Raw genomic sequence first — 21,279 nt, forward strand, 5'->3', positions numbered from 1 at the left:
TTCTTGCACCTTACTTGGATCGACTGAAACTCCATTCTCTGACAAAATGTGACCAAGGAAAGGGACTTCCTTCAACCAGAATTCAGCATTTGCTAAACTTAGCATACAATTGATGATCTCTAAGTCTGGTCAAGACAGTTCTCAGATGCTCTTCGTGATCCTTTTCGTTCTCGGAGTACACCAGAATGTCATCGATGAACACTACCACAAACTTATCCAATTCTGGCATGAAAACTGTATTCATCAAAAACATAAAGTATGCGGGAGCATTTGTCAAGCCAAAAGACATGACAAGATACTCATACAACCCATATCTGGTGGAAAATGCAGTTTTTGGTATATCCTGTGGCCTAATCTTAATCTGATGATAACCGGATCTCAAATCTATTTTTGAGAACACCTTGGCCTTGGATAGTTGGTCAAACAGAACATCAATATGTGGCAAGGGATATTTATTCTTGATGGTCACAGCGTTGAGTGGTCTATAATCTATGCACATTCTCAACGTGCCCTCTTTCTTCTTTTTCACAAACAAAGCGGGACATCCCCATTCAGACTTGCTTGGCCGAATAAACCCCTTTTTTGACAATTCTTCTAATTGCTTCTTTAGCTCAGCTAACTCATCTGGAGGCATCCGATAGGGTCTTCTTGAAATCGGAGCTGTTCCAGGGACTAGCTCAATTCCAAACTCAATCTCCCTATCTGGCGAAAGACCAGGTAGCTCATTCCGGGAATACGTCCTGGGAATTCACACACTACCGGAATCTGATGAATAGGAATGACTGCCGTAGCGCATGTAACACTTATAAGGTCTGTTCTTCGAGGCAATGGTACTTGGAAAGTAGCCTCACCTAGGGGATCCTTAAGGGTAAGTACTCGACTTCCCGCATCTATGACTGCTTCCCAATCCTTCATCCAATTCATCCCTATAATGACATCCAAGACTAACCCAGGCATAACTATCAAGTTCACTCGGAACTTCCTGCTACCTAATTCAAGGGTTGCCCCTCGAACCATCCGGTTGGTCAAAACATCAGCCCCTGCTGAACTTATACGGTAACCATAACCCAATTCTGTGCATAGTTGTTCATGTTTCTGTGCAAATGCTTGACTCATAAAAGAATGTGATGATCCAGAATCAAATAGAACAACTGCAGGGTTTTCATTGATAGTAAACTTACCAGCGGTGACGGGCTCTCCCTCTGGAATTTCATCCACTATTGTACTGTGCACTCTAGCATTATAAGTCTGTTGCTTCTTCTTGGGCGGGTACGGACAAAACTTCGAGAAATGACCGAGTTGATCACAGTTATAGCAGGGTCCTCTTACTGTCCCGGCAGATCCCACAGCTCCCTTGGAACTGCCTTGTACCACAGTTGCGGCTGCTTTGTTGGGTTGTACTGCCATCTTGTACGGCTTTTGAGGTCCACGGAAATTCTGGCTTCTTGGCTGAGGTGGCCTGAATCTAGCACCAGGTGCCGATGGGCGATAAGGAGGACGACCTCCCATAGGTGCTCTAGCTTGAGACGGCCCACCTTCGAAGGCTCTCTTGCGTGTCTTGGCTGCGGTGCTGGCGTTATTATTCTTCTCCTGCTTCAGACAGTCGCTGATGAAGTCATTGAATCTGACGCGGTTGTTGGTACCAACATGCTTCATCATTTTTGGATTGAGACCCCTCTTAAAACTGGCTATCCTTTTGGCATCTGTGTCAACCATGTCGGGAGCATAGCGACACAAGTTGTTGAAGGCATGCAGGTATTGTGTTACAGTCTTGGTGCCCTGGTTCAATGCCAGAAACTCTCCCAACTTCATCTCTGTCAACCCGGGTGGAATATAGACTCCACGGAAGGCCTCCGCAAACTCTCTCCAAGAAATCTGAGCATTTGGAGGGAAGGTGGTGCGATGGTGCTTCCACCACATTCCCGCCGGTCCCTGCAATTGAAGTGCAGCATACTCCTTTTCAGAACCTCAGTCATCCTCAACACACGGAATTTATCTTCCATCGTGTTGATCCATTCCTCAGCATCGAGTGGCTCTGTGGCTTCCTTGAATACGGGCGGCCTGGTGTCCATGAAATCTTTGAAGCTGCTGTACTGGTTTACTCCCATGCCACCACCTTGATTGTTACCATGTTGCACGTTGTTGGCTATGGTGCGCAGAAAATCTTCCATGTTCTTCTGGGATTGTTCCGCATTGCGCTGACTCCCAAGCAGCTGTGCGAGGAACATCTCGGGGGTAAACGGGGGAGGAGGTGGCAAATGCGGTTCATGAGGAGGCTCATTGTTGTTGCCGGGGTTTCCACCACCACCACCAGTCCCCGTACCGTTAGCACCGGGCTCAGCGGCTTCATACGTGGTTCGGCGAGTGTTTGTCATCTGCATATTTCAGCAACAAGTAACGATTGAGTGAAGCTATAATAATTGCGAGTGTAGAAAAACTTATGCCGTACTGAATTTACTGGAGAGAATAAATTCATACAATAAAACAGAGGCACAACAATCGCATTCCAATTAAAACAACAGCACTTAATCGAATTACTTAAACGGCAAACATCGCGTCCATACAACCACATTGCCAGCATACATACACTGGACTTTTTATGCGTTCAGATATCGCATTCGAAAATCAAGTTCCAAACACATGCCAATTCTCATACGTTCGAAGCAACATATGGTAGATTACATGCCAACAAAAGAAAGGTCATCGCGACAAGACCTAGATACTAGCGCAAGGCAACTAGCCTACTCCTCGGGGCCATCGTCGGGATCAGAGACGTCACCATCACCTCTAGGTGAAACTGCAGGCTCATCCTGGTCGGCATCGTCGATGTCCATGCCAGCGGCATTCGGTGGAGCATATGGGCCAACCCCATTGTAGAGCGCGTGAAACTCCTCGTGTAGGTTGCCGTTGTATTCCTCTAGCTCATCGACTCTCTGCAACAGAAGGTTTCTTGCGTTCCAGGCTTCATTCCTTTCCTGAACCAACTGTCCAATCATGCGGTCTGCATTGTTGTTGGCTTGAGTCAACGTATGCACTCGCTGCATAGCTCTATCACCTTCTCTCAACCGCCTGATCTCGCTGTAAGTTCATATCAGCCAACTGCTCCTGCAAGCTAGCTATGGCTCGTGCCTGTCTCTTCTTCTGCTTCTTCCCTTTGAGCTTATCCTCACTACGCAAGCCAGTCAAAGTCCAGTAGGTACTCTCGAGACCCTCATACGCTCTAATGGCGGCGAACATAGCACTCATTGCCTGGTTGTCGCTAGCCTGTCCCTCAGCTGGGCCTCTGACTAATGCGCTTCCTTGAGGCTGAACCCAAATGGCATCACGAGGATCATCCCTAGGAAAAGTACCAGCTAAAGCTGCTGCAAGCTCACTGGGAAATCTGCTCATAATGTCCCTGATGACATGGAAGGCTGCTCCCTCTGCACCCTCAGCTGGAGTGCGACCCTCAAACTCCAAATGCCAACCATCCCAATCTGGAGCATCACCGAGAGCAGGAACCGTGATCTCCACCACTGCAAGTCCATCATCTGCTAACTGGCTCTCATTCCAAGAGTACACCGGCTCTTGACCCTCTGGGTACCCCACATCATGGAGCACTCTCCAAAGCAAAGTTGGCATGCCAAACTCGCTCAAGAAGGTGTCCGTGGTGTGGTGCTCCCTCAGGGCCAACGGACGTCGGGGTGCTCTTCCTCCAGTGGACTTACGGGCGGTCTGCTTCGTGCGGGCCATCTGTAGCAAAAGTTCTCTTATTACCTCGGGGAAACATATTTTTGGTGATACATCTTTTATCAAAATGAGATAATCAATTTATAAGGGGAGGTATGCATGAGATGAATGAGATGCACAAGTAACATGATGTATGTACGTGCCGTACGTTCTCACAAACTTAGGAAATAAATAATTTCTAACGACGAATTCGGTGGCATACAACGATCTCTCAATACGTAGCTAATACGTTCTACACGATAGCGTTGTTATGTACCTGCAGAAGATTCATTTCAGCCCAATTCCCAATGAATGCATAAAAGCAGTAAAATTTTATCTACACGATCTACACGAATCCCCAGATACGTGTACAACGGTAGTAACTACCCGAACCATCGTCCTATTGACGGCATCGCCTCCACAGACGGAAGACCCATACATGAGATACCTTTGTAAAACATGCGTAGAACATGTAATTACTCCAGCATCATATAATCATTCACCCTAGATCGGCGGTGTATCCGATCATGCTCTCACAACTCACACTTACCGAGGCGTAGAGGCAAATGATCCATTCATTACCACTCAAACAAGTGGCACTCATACAATAGCACGCCGTATGAGCGACGAAAGAGAAATATGATGCAAAAACCCCAGTTAGTACTTAATTAAGCCACCTAAAGTCCTTAACTGGGCATAAAGGATATGATCACTGGCACACTTTATAGTTTTTAAATCACGTTTTTCAAATGCCTTTTTGTTTTAAATACACTTGTGAACAGTAACACGCTAAACCATGCTCCGATACCAGCTGTAACAGAACCGACCAATTATACGAGATTAAGTAAGAAAATCATCCACCAGAGCAGACGATTTAGCCAACTTAAGCCCGTATAACCCGGTAGTCCGTGAAATCACGAAGGATTTCAAACCAATTCGTGTCCCAGCCATGATCGTAATAAGTTTAGCGGTCACCAATCACATATTACATAAAAGTTTGCATGACAGATACATCAGAGTTTAAACATACTTATTACAAAACAAGTTCGAATAAAAGTAGCGGAAGTCATTTGTTTAAAACCACACACACTCACACGGAGTTCAAATATAGTGCCAGCTGATGATCATCTCCAACAAAAGCATTAGACGAGACGTAAGGAATGACCATGCCCATGGCCCTAAGCATCACCCATCGCAGGATACAGGCAGTTGATACAGTAGCCATAGTACATCTGCCCATCTGCAACAAGTGGGAATAAAACCCTGAGTACAAGAATGTACTCAGCCAGACTTACCCGACATAACCGAAAATAAATGACACCAAGGATTATGAAGGGCTTTTTAGTAGGGTAGCTGACTTATTTGCAAAAAGAGGCATTTTTAGCATTTCAAGAACCTTTCTAAAAGCATTATTGCCAAGTTAATTATTATTCACCTGTCAACTAGATTTGCACCTATACTAGAGTAAACATATGATTAAGCAGATAATGATAACCAATGATCATTAATCAACTTCCAGGCTGTCATATTCATTATAACTGTCCAAGTGTTCCATAACATTTACTACGATGAAGTAACTCAAGTCAAGTGCTCACTATCCAGGAGCGATGGCGATTCGAATCGATTCCTAACCAGCTGGTGATTTGTTCCTTACACAAATCTCACTCACCCGCTAAAGTGAGATATTGATCACCGAGTCAACTTTCCAGGAACCTCGAGTTTGCCAGGAACCACATGTACCCGGGGGCCGACCGACTGCACTTTGGCCTCATCATCCCGCCCCCGTGTCCTACCACACCTGCTTCGGCACAGTGCGCTGCGGGCAACTTACTCGGCCCGAAAAATCTCCCAGCTTCGCGGTCGGAAGGTACTTTATCCGGCCAGCTAAATGTAAGGCATGCGTTCAACATGACTCGAGGCCCAACAACGGCCGGTCCTTAATCGACACAGACGGAAAACACTACAGTCCAAAACACTGCAAGTCTCCGTCCGGTCTCAACTTCATTTAACACTTAGTTATACCATGACTTCATAGTCATCCAAGCAGATCCAGGTAACCACCTATAGCTCGCAGGTGACAGGAAATCACCCGACTTCTACCGGTCTAAGCCAGCTAAGCGTTGACTCGACTGCGGGTACCAGGGTAACAAGGATATAGTATAACAAAGGTAAGCAAGGTATAATGCAGCAACGGTTGCAAACAACTCCTGAACGTAATGCATCAATTAAAGTAAAGCATTTAATTAAATTATTGCAAACCGGGAGGAAAATGCTCCGGGGCTTGCCTCTCTCGAAGGAGCTCGGACGGTGATCGGGGCACTCCGGAAGTTCCTCAACGTCCTCCTCGTCGGCTTCTGGCACTTCCTGCGGCTGCACCTCGAACTGCTCCTCGGGCTCCTCGGGTATGACGACTGGGTTCTCGGTTTGCGATCCTGTATGATGCAATGCGCGTAAGTGATTATGCGAATGGTGCATCGAAGGAGATGAATGCGATGGATATGTTTAATGCAAGGTAGTCAACATCATCCAAGGAACTATACCATAAGCACATGTCATCTACTGCATTCTCTTCTACTACTAATATGTTAAGTTAACCTATCTTATGAAATGCTTCAAAGATACACCAAAGCTTTACTAATTTCTTAATCACACTTAAAGCAACACTTGCTTAAACCCTAATTAATAATAGGTTTGAATAGCAACATATATTTTTGATGCTCCTAAAAATCTGAGAAAATTACAGTAGCATAATACTACCCTAAACAGACTACCATAAAAATTTCATAGCATTTGGATAAGTAAACTATCCTACACAAAAATGACAAGTTATAGCATAAAAATGAGCATGAAATTACTTTGTACTATGAAAAGTGTCAAACAACAGAAGTAATATTTTTCCTGGGTTCTTCATAGCATATAATGACTGTACAAAAATTATCACATGCATGTTTTATACAAAGTTTGCTTTCTAGCAAAAATAACAAAAATCAGCCATTTAAGGTACTTGAACTACACCTCTAAAGTTTTCCACAGCACATGCATGAAATATATTTTTCCTAGGAAGTACATGACATAAGAAGATTAACAAACTTGGAATCATATTTTTCTGAAGCCTATATATCTTTCTACATATTTTTCAAGTTATCAGCAATATTCATGATTAAATAAAGTTCTACAGAAAAGTATATCAAAAATGACATGCATTATTTTTCCCAAGTAGATCTGGTGATAAGGAACCTAGCAAATTTTGTTTCAACAAATTTGGAGCAAGTTTGACCATCCAAACATTTTTCAAACCATTTTTGATTTCAAATAACAAATAATAAATGGAAATCAATTCATTTCAGAAATGCTGGGCCGGCCCGAAAGGAACAGCTGGCCCATGGCCATCACCGGCCGGCGCGGCCCAAGCGCGAGAGGGGGAAAACGGCCCAATAGGCGTCAGCCCCCGGCCTGGCTTGGCCTGGCCAGCCGAGGCGAGGTGCCTCGCCGGGGCGCGCGCTGGCGCGGCGGCGCGGCTCGGCCAGCGGCCAGCGGCCGTCTCCGGCCTCGGCAGCGCAAGCCAGCGAGCGCAATAGGTGTGCGAGGCCATGGCGAAAGCAAGCAGGTAGCTACGCATGGCTGGGAAGGGGAGGAAGAGGGCGCTCCACGGCGGCCGTGCACGGCGGCGCCATGGATGCCGGTGGCGAGGCGCGGGGAGGCCCGACCTGTGCTCGGAAGGCGGAGCAAGTTCGAGCACGACTTCGAGGAAGGCGAGGCGGAGCTCGAGGCACGAGGAATTGGAGAATGGCGCGGTGGGGCGGGAGTTGGACGCCGGCGGAGCTCGAGCGCGGCGATGGTGGAGCTCGGGGCTCGCGGCTTCGGAGGAGAAGGAGAAGAAGTGCGGGCGTGAGTGAGCGAGCGCGCGGGCATCAGCAGGTCAAGGCGGGCGCGTGGGCGCGATGTCAGGCCGCGGCTGCCGCGCGGCGGTTGACGCCGGCATGCGGTCGCCACGCGGCGGACGCCTTCTGCCGCGGTCGTGGCGTGGCGCGGCGAGCAGCAGGGGACGGCGCGGCTCGCGGAGGCAGGCCGGGCTGGCGCGGCGCTGGGCTGGGCCGAGCGAGGCGGGGCGCGCGCGGCGCGCGGGAGCTCGCTGGGCCGGCTTCGGCTGGCGGGCCAGAAGCGAGGCGGCGGCCCAAAAAAAAAAAGAAATGAAATTTTTCAATTTATTTTCAAGAAATTTTTAAATGCCATCTTTCAAACATTATTTTGAGCAAGAAGATGACCTCTTTTGAAAATGTACCAAAAATGAAAGTTGCTTAGAATTTAATTCCCTACAACTTTGCTTTTATGACCAAAGTCCAATTCTATCTAGATTTTAAATTATAGAATCAAAGTTACATTTTAACTTAAAACCCTAATTTTTGGGAATTTACTTTGGAAGCAAAGTTTTGAATTAATTTAAATACAAACCTTGCTCCAAAAATTGTGCTAAACAATTCTAGATGATTTACAAGCCTAACCAACAATTTCTACTCAACTAGCAAGCAAGAATCAGAGCAAAACAACTCTAATAAGTGTATGCATCATTTTCTTTTCACAAACATGTTTCGTATGTTTCGACGTAATGTTTCAGTTGGTATATGCAAGATCATGCATGTAGGATTAGGATGCTTGATGATGCATGACATGTATGATTAGCAGTGCCTAATTGCAGTCATAACACCGGGGTGTTACAGACACTGCCCACGGCCTGCCGGGTTTGAAGCAGTTTACTCCACACCTTCGCCAAGTCATATGGCCCAAGAATTTCAAGCTCGAGAAACTTCAGAAGTATGACGGCAAGGAAAACCCTGAATTATGGGTCATGCTTTATGAGACTGCGTGCAGATCAGCCATGGCTGATGAGCACATCATGTCTAACTATTTCCCAGTCGCTGTTGGCCATGCGGGTCATCAATGGCTGGTCAGCTTGCCGGCGAACTATTTCGACTGTTGGCAAGAGCTCAAGCAAGCCTTCATCGACAACTTCATTGCTACTTGTGAACAACCAGGCAACAAATACGATCTGCAACAGATTCGAGATCGAAAAGATGAGCCACTGCGCGAGTATGTCTGGCGTTTCTCGGAGATGCGCATCAAGGTCCCATCAATCTCTGACAATGAGGCAATCGAGGCTTTCATCACTGGCCTCCGCTTCCATGACGCCCTAAGGGACAAGCTTCTCCACAAGAGACCTGATTTGGTCACAGCGCTCCTGGCCACCGCTAAGAAATATGCGGACGCCGACGACGCTAAAAAGATAATTATTGAAGAAGCAGCAAGAGTTCCATGCTCCGACCACCCCCTACACCATGATGACTACCGCGGTAACCGTGGTCGGAATGACAATTTTGACCACCACAACTAGCGCAACGACTCCCGCGACCACCATGACCAACATAATCAGCGGCGTAACCGCCATGACGATTACAGGAGCAAGCGTGCTCGGGAAGACGACGATGAGGTCAACACCGTTAAAAAGGGTGGCGAATGTCGTAACTATGAAGACGACTACGCCAAAGCATTGAAAGGGCCCTGCCAGCTCCATCCTAAGTCAAACCATACCATGGAGAATTGCTGCGTCCTCAAGTCTATCTACACGCGTCAAGAGGCCCCGGATACGTCCGACAAGCCTAACGACACAGGGGAACAGCGCAATGATGATAACGACGATGATGATGCAGACCTCATCACAAATACGTCAAGCCAACCGATCGCGTGCACACCATCATCGGAGGCAAAGTGTCCATCGAGACCAAATGAGAACGCAAGCTGCTCGCCCGCGCTTGCTTGAACGTGGCCAACACCGACCATCTCCTCACCGATCCATGGCTCCCTCCATGGTCTCATCGTGAAATCTCCTTCAGCAGAAAGGACCAATGGGCCGCAATACCTGAGCCAGGGCGTTTTCCCCTGGTCCTTGATCCCTGTATCAACAAGGTTCAGTTTGACAGAGTACTGATCGACGGTGGCAGCTCCATCGATATAGTGTTTAAGAACAGTCTGCCTGCCCTAAAGATAGCTCAGGCGGACCTCAAGCCGTACGAGGCACAGTTCTAGGGTGTTCTCCCTAGACAGAGCTCTACACCTCTCGGGCACATCACGCTACCTGTGTAGTTTGAGACCCCGGACCACTTCCGCACCGACTACGTCAACTTCGTGGTCGCCGACTTCGACGGCACCTACCATGCTATTCTTGGTCGACCGTCGCTCACCAAGTTCATGGCCATACCTCATTACAGGTATCTGGTGCTCAAGATGCCTACCGAGAAAGGAGTTCTAACCCTCCGAGGCAACGTCTATGCAGCTTATACCTGTGAAGATGATAGTTTCAGAATAGTAGAGGCTCACGACCTCTCTATTCGCATGGCCTAGACCGTGCTCGACGCCAAGAAGACCTCGACCGACCACCAGGAGATCCTGGAGCTTGAGGCTCCATGCAAGAACATCAAGTCCAAAGAGCACAAGGTGATCTAGCTGGTCGACGGTGATCCCATCAAAACGGCCCTTATCGGGGCCAACCTGGATCCCAAATAGGAAGATGCGCTCGTCAGGTTCTTGAGGAGCAACGTGGATGTGTTCGCATGGAAGCCTGCTGACATGCCCGGTGTACCTCGGAACCTGATCGAGCACTCCTTGAATGTCAACGGCAAGGCCAAACCTATCAAGCAGAAGCTACGACGGTTCACTCGCGACAAAAAGGAGGCGATTAGGGTAGAAGTTACACGGCTTTTGGCAGCCGGATTTATCAAAGAAGTGTATCATCCGGAGTGGTTAGCCAACCCGGTTCTTGTACACAAAAAGAATAATGAATGGAGAATGTGTGTTGATTACACTGATCTCAACAAACACTGCCCTAAGGACCCCTTTGGCTTACCTCGCATAGACGAGGTCGTAGATTCAACCACCGGTTGCGAGCTCCTTTCCTTTCTCGATTGCTACTCTGGTTATCACCAGATTGCTCTAAAAAAGAATGACCAGATCAAGACATCTTTTATCACGCCCTTCGGCGCCTACTACTATACAACCATGTCGTTCGGGCTCAAGAACGTCGGGGCTACCTACCAACGCGCTATACAAGCTTACCTCAAAGACGAGATAAAGGATGACCTCGTTGAGGCTTATGTTGATGATATAGTTGTCAAAACCAAGGAAGCTCATACCCTTGTTGACAACCTAGAATGCACCTTTGCATCCCTTAATACATTCCAGTGGAAGTTAAACCCAAAGAAGTGCATCTTTGGTGTTCCTTCTGGCATACTATTCGGCAACGTCGTCAGTAACGACGGCATACGCCCTGACCCGGAGAAAGTCAAAGCTGTCTTGGACATGAAGCCGCCCAAAAAGGTGAAGGATGTTTAGAAGCTTACCGGATGCATGGCCGCCCTCAGCCATTTCATATCAAGATTAGGCGAAAAAGGATTACCGTTCTTTAAGCTACTCAAAGCATCCGAAAAGTTTGAGTGGTCAGAGGAAGCAGACGCTGCCTTCGCACAGCTGAAACAATACCTTACGTCACCTCCAGTCCTCACTACTCCAAGAGAAGACGAAATACTCCTGCTATATATTGCGGCTACTAATCGAGTGGTCTCCATGGCCATGGTGGTCGAGCGAGATGAGCCCGGCCATGTCTACAAGGTACAATGACCAATCTATTTCATTAGTGAGGTACTCAATGAGTCCAAGACTAGGTACCCACAGATTCAGAAGTTGATCTACGCCATACTGATAACATCCCGAAAGTTGAAACACTACTTCGATGGATATCATGTGGTGGTCATGACTGAGTACCCTCTGTGGGACATCATTGGCAACAAGGATGCGAACGGGCACATCGTCAAATGGGCAATGGAGCTATGCCCCTTTTCCTTGGAGTTTGCAAGCCGCACTACAATCAAGTCTCAGGCACTTGTCGATTTCATCGTCGAGTGGACAGACTTAAGCACGCCTGCCTCTCCTAGATTTGACGAATATTGGATGATGTACTTCGACGGCTCTCTCAACATTGATGGTGTGGGAGTAGGAGTCCTTTTCATGTCACCATCCAAGGAGCAGCTCCGGTACGTCCTCAGGATTTATTTCCCAGCATCTAATAATGCCACCGAGTACGAAGCATGCCTACATGGTTTGCGCATTGCGGTTGAGCTTGGCATTAAACGTCTCTACGCCTACGGAGACTCTGCTCTGGTCATCAACCAACTCAACAAGGACTGGGACACAACTAGCGAAAAGATGGATGCATACTGCAAATTGATCAGAAAGCTAGAAGGCAGGTTCTATGGCATCGAGTACATACACGTGGTCCGGGACAAGAATCAAGCAGCGGATGCACTATCAAAGTTAGGATCATCCCGAGCAAAAATCCCACATGGCGTATTCATCCAAGACCTGCTCACACCTTCCATCGAAGAGGAAGACTCCACGGCAGACAAGCCTCCAGACCAGAAATTGGTGGCTACAATTCCGGTGTCAGGCACCGTCGAGCCCCCTCTGTCCAATCATGAGCCCGACTGGAGAATACCTTTCATCAAGTACCTAATAGATGGCAACGGTTACACTGATCAGACAGAGAACGAGCACCTGATGCATCACAGTAAGTAGTACCTGCTCATCGATGGCAAGCTATGGCACAAGAACGCAAAGGAGGAAATCTTGATGAAGTGTATAACCCAGGAGGACGGTGAACATCTCCTAGACCAAATCCACTCTGGCTCCTACGGCAACCACGTGGCCTCAAGAATGCTGGTCGACAAGGCTTTCTGAGCAGGGTTCTATTGGCCGTCAGCAGTAGCCGACGCAGAGAAGCTAGTCCGCCACTGTGAGGGTTGTCAGTTCTTCGCCAAGAGAACCCACATACCAGCACATGAGATCCAGACAATACCAGCCTCCTGGCCCTTCGCATGCTGGGGACTAGATATGATTGGGCCCTTTAAACCGGCTCTAGGGAAATTTACATGCGTCTTTGTGCTGATCGACAAATTTTCTAAGTGGATAGAATACATGCCTTTGGTACAGGCATCCTCAGAAAAGGCCATCACATTCCTCGACCAGGTCATCCATCGTTTCGACATACCCAACAGCATCATCATCGATCTGGGTACTCAGTTTACCAGGAACACTTTTTGGGACTTCTGCGATGAAAGGAGCATAGTAGTAAAATACGTCTCGGTGGCGCACCCTAGAGCTAATGGACAAGTCGAGCGAGCAAATGGAATGATCTTGGACGTGTTGAAGAAGAGGATGTATAGAGAAAATGACAAAGCTCTCGGAAGATGGCTCAAAGAGTTACCAGCTATAGTTTGGGGACTCAGAACTCAGCCCAGTCGTAACACCGGTGTCTCGCCATACTTTATGGTTTACGGCGCTGAGGCAGTCCTCCCTGCAGATATAGCTTTCAGATCAGCACGGGTAGAGAACTTCGATGAAGGCAAGGCCAACAAAGTATGGGAGCTAGAAGTGAATAGCGCAGAAGAGAAGCGGCTCGATTCTTGTGTACGTACGGCCAAATACCTTGCTATTTTCACAGGTACTACAACAAGAACGTTAAAAAGCAGTTCTTTGTGGTCGGGGACCTGGTCCTGAAGTGGAAGACGAACTAGGCTGGTGTCCATAAACTCGCAACCCCATGGGAGGGGCCCTTCATGATCAAGGAGGTCACACGACCAACGTCTTACAGGTTAGCTCACCTGGACGGTACGGACGTACCAAACTCGTGGCACATCGACAAGCTTAGACGTTTCTATGCTTAACTACTAAGATATGTACCCCTCTTGTACTTTTGATTTACTTTAATAAAGCTATTATGATTTCTCCGACCACTCTAATGTGTCACTTTGACTTTTATGGTTATTCTAACTTAGCCAGTAAAAGCCGACCACCACTCCATCTACGGTTTTCGGAGCAGGACCTCTCTCCGGTTCCTCCCAACACGTGCATGGGATCCGCTCTCTATGTTACGGGTGATCGGCAGGTCCCCCTTGGTTTGACTTGTCCACGTCTGTGTGTGCATAGGTCACGCACCTCACACTCCGACCACATGGCAAACTAGGGCCGCACAAACTTTTTGGGATGATGTGTCGAGCAAAATGGTACAACTAAACAGAACATTATCATGTTCTCACTCAGTTACACCAACATAAGTTTCAAGCTTAAATACATTTTATACAAAGCAAACAAGCTTATAATGATATACAGTTACGTTATTACAAGCTTACCTGAAGAGGCCCAAGTTTACAATAACACAACTATGTCCTCCTTCTACAGCTCTAAGCCTATTACATTGGCTGGTCGGGGCACGCGGCACCTACTGCTCGCTGCTTCCGATATCCTACTTGAGTCTCGGGGACTCTTATGCTAGTCAAGCTGAAGGGGATGGCCCTGCCGATGCCTAGCTGGTCGAGGCCACAGGCTTTGTTGGTTGGCTTGCAACTAATGGCGTTTCCAGCTGACTTGTCGATGGCGTACCATGTACAGGTGCTGTCCCACCTCCACATAGGTTAATGTCGCCAATTATCTTTGACGATAGGTCTAGCTGGGCCATCTGAAGCTCCTCCGCCTTGTTTGGGTCTACCTCCTTTGGGTATCCAGCCTCCAGGCGCTTGAGATCGATCAGAGGGTAGTGGGCATGCACCATGCTTAGCACATGGGCACCCGTGTACTCACCCGCCTCCTTCATGAACTCTTGGAACCATCCCCATGCTTGTCTGCATCTCTCAACCAGTCCGAGCTGGGGCGTCCTTGGCTCTTCCTCTGTGAGCACCGGGTCGACAAGGTTGAGGATAGGCAAAATGCCAGTTGCCATCTCCTGGCACCAGTTCTTCTATGTGTCCCGATCCTTGGTGGCCTCGAGGCATCGTGCTTTCCAGCCATCACGCTCTTTCATCATGGCTTCTAGATGCCTCTTGGCATTGACTTTTAAAACTGCACACCGTACAAGGCATCAAATGTAAAGGCACAACAAGATAAGGCGGGCAACAGAATGAGAACGGTGGTCTAGAATACTCACTCTTCAGTTCCTCCTTCATTTTGGTGGTGTGGTCCTAGAGTTGAGACTGGCTGCGCGCCAGTTTCTCATTGTCCTCCTTTAGGCGACCACCCTCTGCGGTCACGTGGCTATTCTCCTCTCAGAGGCGGGTTACCTCAGCTTCTAAGCCTACATTACAGCTGTCATTACCAACAACGCAACAACACGTGTCATACACTTGCTGTGATAAAATGACAACTTACTTGTTTTTTCCTGCTCTTTGTCATTGAGCTGGCTGACCAGGTTCTGGTTCTATGTTTCTTGCTCTGTCCTCTCCTGGTCGGCGGCTAAAAGTTGGCGGCGCAAGCGTTCCACCTCGGCCGCCAGTTCTCTATTGTTCGCCGTGATTCCCTCAATTTGGTCGAAGCACCTCTTTCGGTACTTCACGGTCTTCATCAAGTCCTGCATATATACAAGCTAAGTTAGATAGATCGACTACATAATAGGGTCAAGTGGTCAAGCCAAATATACCTGGACTTCTATCACCAGACGCTTTGCCGCCCGTTCAACTTTTAAGGTCTCTTCGACCTCTGGGATTTCTTCGTGCATAACCCACTCGTCGTTCCGCCAGCGCGACACATATACATGTTGTCGTTTATCTTGGGGACGGCCCAGGATTTCTTCTACTTCGTCCTCTTCGGCCTCTTGTTCAGGGGGCGGCGCTGGTCTAGAGTCTACAGTCTCCGCGACCACTATGGCCTTCCCACGAGCCGTAGCATCGACTAGCGTGCTCTGTACCAACTCCGGTTGCTACTCCTTAGCTTGGTCTGGTTCCCTTGGCGCCAAGGTACTTGCTTCAGCAGGGTTAGTGCTTGGAGCACTTGTACTTTGCTCGACTGTCTTCTCGACCGGCGGCTCAGGGACTGATGTCTGGCCGCTCGTCTGCTGAGGTTCCGGTGGAATTTCTTCTACAGGTTCCTCCACAACCGGCTGCTGAGCAGTTCTTTCCGCCAGTATTGGCGAAGCCATGCCACACTCGGCTAGCTGGTTGGGATTTTCGGTGGACGCCGACCTGATATACCAGGAAAAAGTTCAGAAGACAATATTATTCAATACAAATTATAAGCTTACATCAAAGTTACAGATTCTTACAGCTTGGAAGCACGGAATGACATAGCGAAGGAGCGTCTCTTCGATCATGTCTGCTCCACGTGCTCGGCGGTTTCCACCGGGTCTTTTTCCATGACCAGTACTGGCGCCGGGGTTTGGTGCTCGACACTTCCCCCGATTGTCCTCTGTGTCGCAGTGGTCGGAGATGCGATCACTGCTGGCACAGAGGAGCCACCCTGCTCCACTGACGCCATTTGTCTCCTCCTCTTTCGAGGGACAAGTCGGAAGATGTCCGCATCCTCTGTTTCGTCGTTTGAAAGGGGAAAGATGGCCTGGCGATGTTTGTTGGCAGCCGACCGCTTGCCAGCAGCTCTGGCCGATGCATCCTCCACAACCTCGAGTGCCGCCTAGTGGATGTCTTCGGTCCTGGCACTGGTTTGGGCGGCTGGGCCGGCAACTTGTGGCCAATCCACACTAGGGGGCGGAGACACAAACACTGCTGCCCGGTCATGACCATTACTCTAGGAAACATAAAGGAGACAACAGTGAATTTCTTGTTACAACATGATTATACAGGTACAATGAAGCATCATTTACCTTTGGGGGAGGTTGGGCCAGCTTGAAGGTGTGCTTGATGTCATTTAACCTGACATAATTGGGATCAGCTAGGTTGAATAGCTCCCCAATCCTGGCCTTGACTTCTATCTTTTCGAGTGCCTCTTTCTTGGTCCTCGTTGGATCTATGCTCCCCTGGTACTCAAAGCCAGGATGTACCCTCTTCTAGCAGGGCTAGATCCTTCGGTTGATGAAGTTCCTGACCACACTTGGACCATCCAGCTTTCCCCACGGGATCATCCCAAGCAGTTCTGCGATCTGCTCTAAGTGCTCGGGCTTCTCTGACCAGCTGTTCTTCTTCTCCGAAATCAACCCCACGTCGCACAGGGTGATTATGTTCGGCTCTTCGCGGATGTAGAACCACTTCTTATACCATTCGTCCAGCGAGGTGTTCTAGGGGCAGTGCAAGTACTAGGCCTTCATACCGTCACGCAGATTGAGGTAGACGCCTCCGGCTATCTTCAAGCCGCCGCTCCCTTTCTTCCGTAGACAGAACAGGTGGCGAAAGAGGTTGAAATGGGGCTGGAAGCCACCATAGGCCTCGTAAAGATGGATGAAGGTGGAGACAAGAAGAATCAAGTTGGGATGCAGATTGCAAATCCCAATCTCATAATACAAGCAGAGACCCTGAAGGAAAGGGTGCACTGGAACCCCAAAACCCCGCTTGAAGAAATCCTCGAAAACCACAATCTCACCTGGTTGTGGATCGGGGAAGCTTTCTCCTTCCGGCGCACGCCATCTTGCGAGTGCCTTGTTGTGGAGCACTCCCATGGCGACGAGGTCTTCGATGGTCTGCTCATTGCTCCTTGATTTCCACCACTCCTTCGCCATAACTCCGCCTTTCTTCTAGGCGTCTCTCTTCGCCATTAATCTGCCCTTGCTAAGGAGGTGGATGCGGTGGAGGGGGGATTGGTGGTGATTTCGGAGGAGTAGGGTTCGGAAAGAGGAAGAAGAAGGTTGCGGCGGTGAATGACAATGGGGATCGGTAAAAAGTAACTTAACAGCCCTATATTATAAATAACCAAGAGCTCCATCGTTTCGTCCGCCCGAGATTCTTGGGAGACGTGCGCACGCGCCGCAGACGGTTGTTTTCACAACCTCGAGATCTACGCCAATAAACGCGCCTCTTCGTTTCCAGTGTACGCGCCTCTTCGTTGATAATGTGAGAGGGCCCACACTGACGCACCTCCATATAGGCGCCAAGCGACTGTTTGCCAGAAAGAGTAAGAAGGCAGAGTGATATGTTATATCCGTCTGCTTTTTTGACCAGATGTGGCAGATTGGACTTGACAGAGTAAGGAGATAAATAAATACACCAAATAATAATACAAGCGGCGTTCTTTTTTTCATTGCATGTCTTGAGCTCAATGATGGACCAGACCACTACCGTCCTCGGGGACTGCTCCGACCACTACCGTGCTCGGGGACTGCTCCGATTACTATCGTGCTCGGGGACTGGCTCGACCACTGCTCGGAGATCGTTCTTCTCAGCTACATGTGATTTGTACTCACATATAGTTGAGAGACATTTATTTAAACCTTGCTACAAGGCTCATACTTCGCCTTCCAGCAAGCTCGGGGACTACATCGGTACGATGCACCTGCCGGTGCATCTCGTATCGCCTGCACGATGATTGGATTCTTAACTTTATTGGAAATTCTTTTTTAGACCCTGGCACCACGTGCCTGCGTCACCTACTACCAGGCTCGGGGACTAAGTGGGCACACTTCACCTTGCGGTGAATGTGTTTGTTTAATCGACCCTTATGCTTTGACTGATTGTAAGGATTACTATTGTGCTCGGGGATTGTCCCGACCACTGCTCGGAGATCGTTCTTCTCGGCTACATGTGATTTGTACTCACATACAGTTGAGAGACATTTATTTAGACCTTGCTACAAGGCTCATACTTCGCCTTCCAGCAAGCTCAGGGACTACATCGGTACGATGCACCTGCCGGTGCATCTCGTATCGCTTGCACGACGATTGGATTCTTAACTTTAATGGAAATTCTTTTTCAGACCCTGGCACCACGTGCCTACGTCGCCTACTACCAGGCTCGGGGACTAAGTGGGCACACTTCACCTTGCGGTGAATGTGTTTGTTTTTCGACCCCTACGCCTCTGATGATCAAGGACGCTACACTCCAAGACGCACTTATATTTCTGTTCAGAAATACAAGTGGGCACACTTCCCAGGACGGAAATCTTTTTCTTTTTTCTTAAGAGCACCATATATTCTTTGGACAACCTACTTCTCCGGTGACAATGGTGGTTAGAGATGTCAAGGACTCAAGCCTTACTTATCGGAGAAGGTTAAAGTGGCGTGTCGCAGCATAATACATGGTGCTCGGGGACTAGCTGTGGGGGTATTAACCCCTATACCCTTATGGCTAAGCTTGGGCCGGCCCGGATCGGTGGGTCTAGTCCACCAAAAGATGATGTGCGGCCCGGCTAACCTGATCGGGGTCTCGTGCAAGGAGTCAAGGCAGATTTGGCGATCAATCAAGATCCTGGTCGGTTAGAATAGGAATCCTTATCCGGCCACATATGGCAATTATAACTGGCTAGGATTAGTTTCTAGATCTGTAACCCTACCCCCTAGACTATATAAGGCGGGTAGGGGACCCCTCTAAAAAACATCTCTCATTGACATACAGCAATACAAAATCAGACGCAGGACGTAGGTATTACGCCTTCTTGGCGGCCGAACCTGGATAAAACCTCGTGTCTGTCTTGCGTCACCATCTTGTTTGTGGCTTGCGCATCTGTCTGCCGACAATCTACTACCTTGGGCATACCCCTAGGTAGACTGTCGACCATATTTCATCGACACCATCCGAACTAGATGCCTTGTTATGTTCCATATCAAAGACTGCCACTTTAACCTCCTCCTCACTGAATGGAGCCACCAATACTTCATTCTCCTCCACCGACACTTGAGGTATGTCATGCCTCAAAGTCTCGTCCATTGAGAAAGAATTATGTACATGAGGTCCAAACAGTTCTTTATAGTACCCAGTTATATAATCTTTCAAGTTCGCGTCCCCTACAATAATTCCTTCCTGTTCTAGCTGTACAATTTTTGTTTTCCCATGTCTCCCATTTGCCACCATATGGAAATACTTAGTATTATCATCCCCTTGCAATAACTTTGTTGCTTTTGATCGTTGGAGCCAATATATCTCCTCCTCTCTGAGCAACTTAGTTAATTGCTCTTTAAGATGATGTCTAAGTTCCTCCTCTTGAGGTGACAACAAATTAGTCTCTGCCTTTCTGTCAAACGCATCTATCTTAGCCAACAGATCTGATTTAAGCCTTTTGTTTTTGTGAGCCAAATTCCTAGCCCAACCTCTAAGGAACCGTCATAATCTCCTACTCTTATTTAGCCACCGTTCCATGGGTGATCTACCCCTATTTTCAGACTCCCAAACCTCCTTCACTAAGTCAAAGAAACCATCCCTTGATAGCCACCCTAACTCAAATTTAAAATTTCTAACGTTGCCTCTATGAGATGGTTCCCCTCCATCTAGCAAAAACGGTGTCTGATCTGAGATTTCTCGGGTGAGTGCCTGAATAGAAGCAAACAGAAATTTTTGTTCCCACTCTGTTGTTACCAAGATACGGTCAAGCTTTTCATAAGTTGGAACCTCCGCACACCTCCGCATAATTAGCCCACATGTATTTTCTACATGTCATCTCTAATTCTCTTAAATTCAATGTTTCAATAATAGCATTAAACAAAAGTGGTCACTTGTTATTATATCTTGAGTTATTTTTTTCTGATGGGTTCCTGATTATATTAAAATCTCTCCGTACTAAGAAAGGTAGATCTCCACAGCTAGTACACGCTTGTGCTAGTTCTGATAGAAAGTGTTCTTTGTGCTCCTCTTGTGCTGTGCCATATACAGACAAGAGGGCCCATCGAAAACCATCTACTTTGTTTTTTAAGACAAACTTGATATGGTAGTCACCATCGATAATATTTTCAAGTTCAAAACATCCTTGATTTATTCCCATTAGCATCCCCCCCGGACATACCCAGGGGCACCGCCAATGCCAAACAAAATTAGCCCCCGCACAGAAAATTTCCACACACTGAGTCAAGAAACTATTTCTGTTGGTTTCTGATAGAGCTATAAAATCAAGTTTATTATCTTCGGGCACATCATGTAAAAAAGTATGTTTAACCAGGTCACGCAACCCTCTACAGTTCTAGAACAGACCTTTCATTGAAACAATTTTTCTTTGCAGCTACATTCTTATTGAGGAGTTTCTTTTTCTTCTTACTCTTTGCCACCTTGATGGGTACATCAACAAGTACTCCATCAAGGCCCACACTATTATCGTCCATCACCTCCTCCGTCAAGTCACCATAGAGTCGACTAATAGTGGAGGTGTCAGGATCAATCTCATCTTCCTCAGAATCAATTTCATTGTCATGTGTAATTAAGAGATTAGAAGGTTTCATCCTTTTTTCTACCTCTTTGATTAATGTTATAGACCCAAGAGTTAAATTTTCATTGTCACCCAAACTAATCCCCACTCCCTTTAAGTTTTGCTTAATATGAATGTTAAAAAAGAACAAAATGAATTTATTTTCGTATTACCTTCATTTTCCTCAAGGTTCTTGATGGCAACCCTTTTTTCTGCTTTCTCAAGAGAGTCAACATCAGTCACGCCCACATTCTGCTTGCTGCTCCGCACTAGGGTAAGCTCACCATCTGATAGAACCGCCAATGTCATGACACTCCCCAATTCTTTTGTTGCCCCACCATCAGCTGAGACTCTGGCTTCTAACATGGTGACAAGAAAGGGCCCCAAGGCGTTGAGCACCATCTGCAATCCCTCCTGCTGCCCCAT

At 47.8% G+C, this 21,279-nt stretch overlaps 1 protein-coding gene across 1 annotated transcript; it reads right to left on the reverse strand.

Moving 5' to 3' along the window:
* Positions 1-15,502: 15,502 nt before the first annotated feature.
* Positions 15,503-21,279, reverse strand: LOC136511400 (uncharacterized). The gene is made up of 3 exons (XM_066505468.1): positions 21,027-21,279; positions 20,643-20,901; positions 15,503-15,764 (listed from the first exon to the last, which is right to left on the reverse strand). The coding sequence occupies exons 1-3, from the start codon at positions 21,277-21,279 to the stop codon at positions 15,503-15,505; spliced, it is 774 nt and encodes a 257-aa protein (XP_066361565.1).

Source organism: Miscanthus floridulus, chromosome 16 (assembly GCF_019320115.1).
Source record: "Miscanthus floridulus cultivar M001 chromosome 16, ASM1932011v1, whole genome shotgun sequence".
In the NCBI taxonomy this organism is placed as follows: domain Eukaryota; kingdom Viridiplantae; phylum Streptophyta; class Magnoliopsida; order Poales; family Poaceae; genus Miscanthus; species Miscanthus floridulus.

Bases quoted from the DNA above. Each gene is read 5' to 3' on its own strand.
- LOC136511400 (XM_066505468.1), bottom strand. From the start codon at position 21,279: ATGGGGCAGCAGGAGGGATTGCAGATGGTGCTCAACGCCTTGGGGCCC. The intron at 20,902-21,026 runs GTAATACGAAAA...CATTAATCAAAG, and splicing joins GAACCTTGAGGAAAATGAAG to AGGTAGAAAAAAGGATGAAA. The intron at 15,765-20,642 runs GTCTGTTCTAGA...CTGGTATATCAG, and splicing joins AAAAATTGTTTCAATGAAAG to GTCGGCGTCCACCGAAAATC.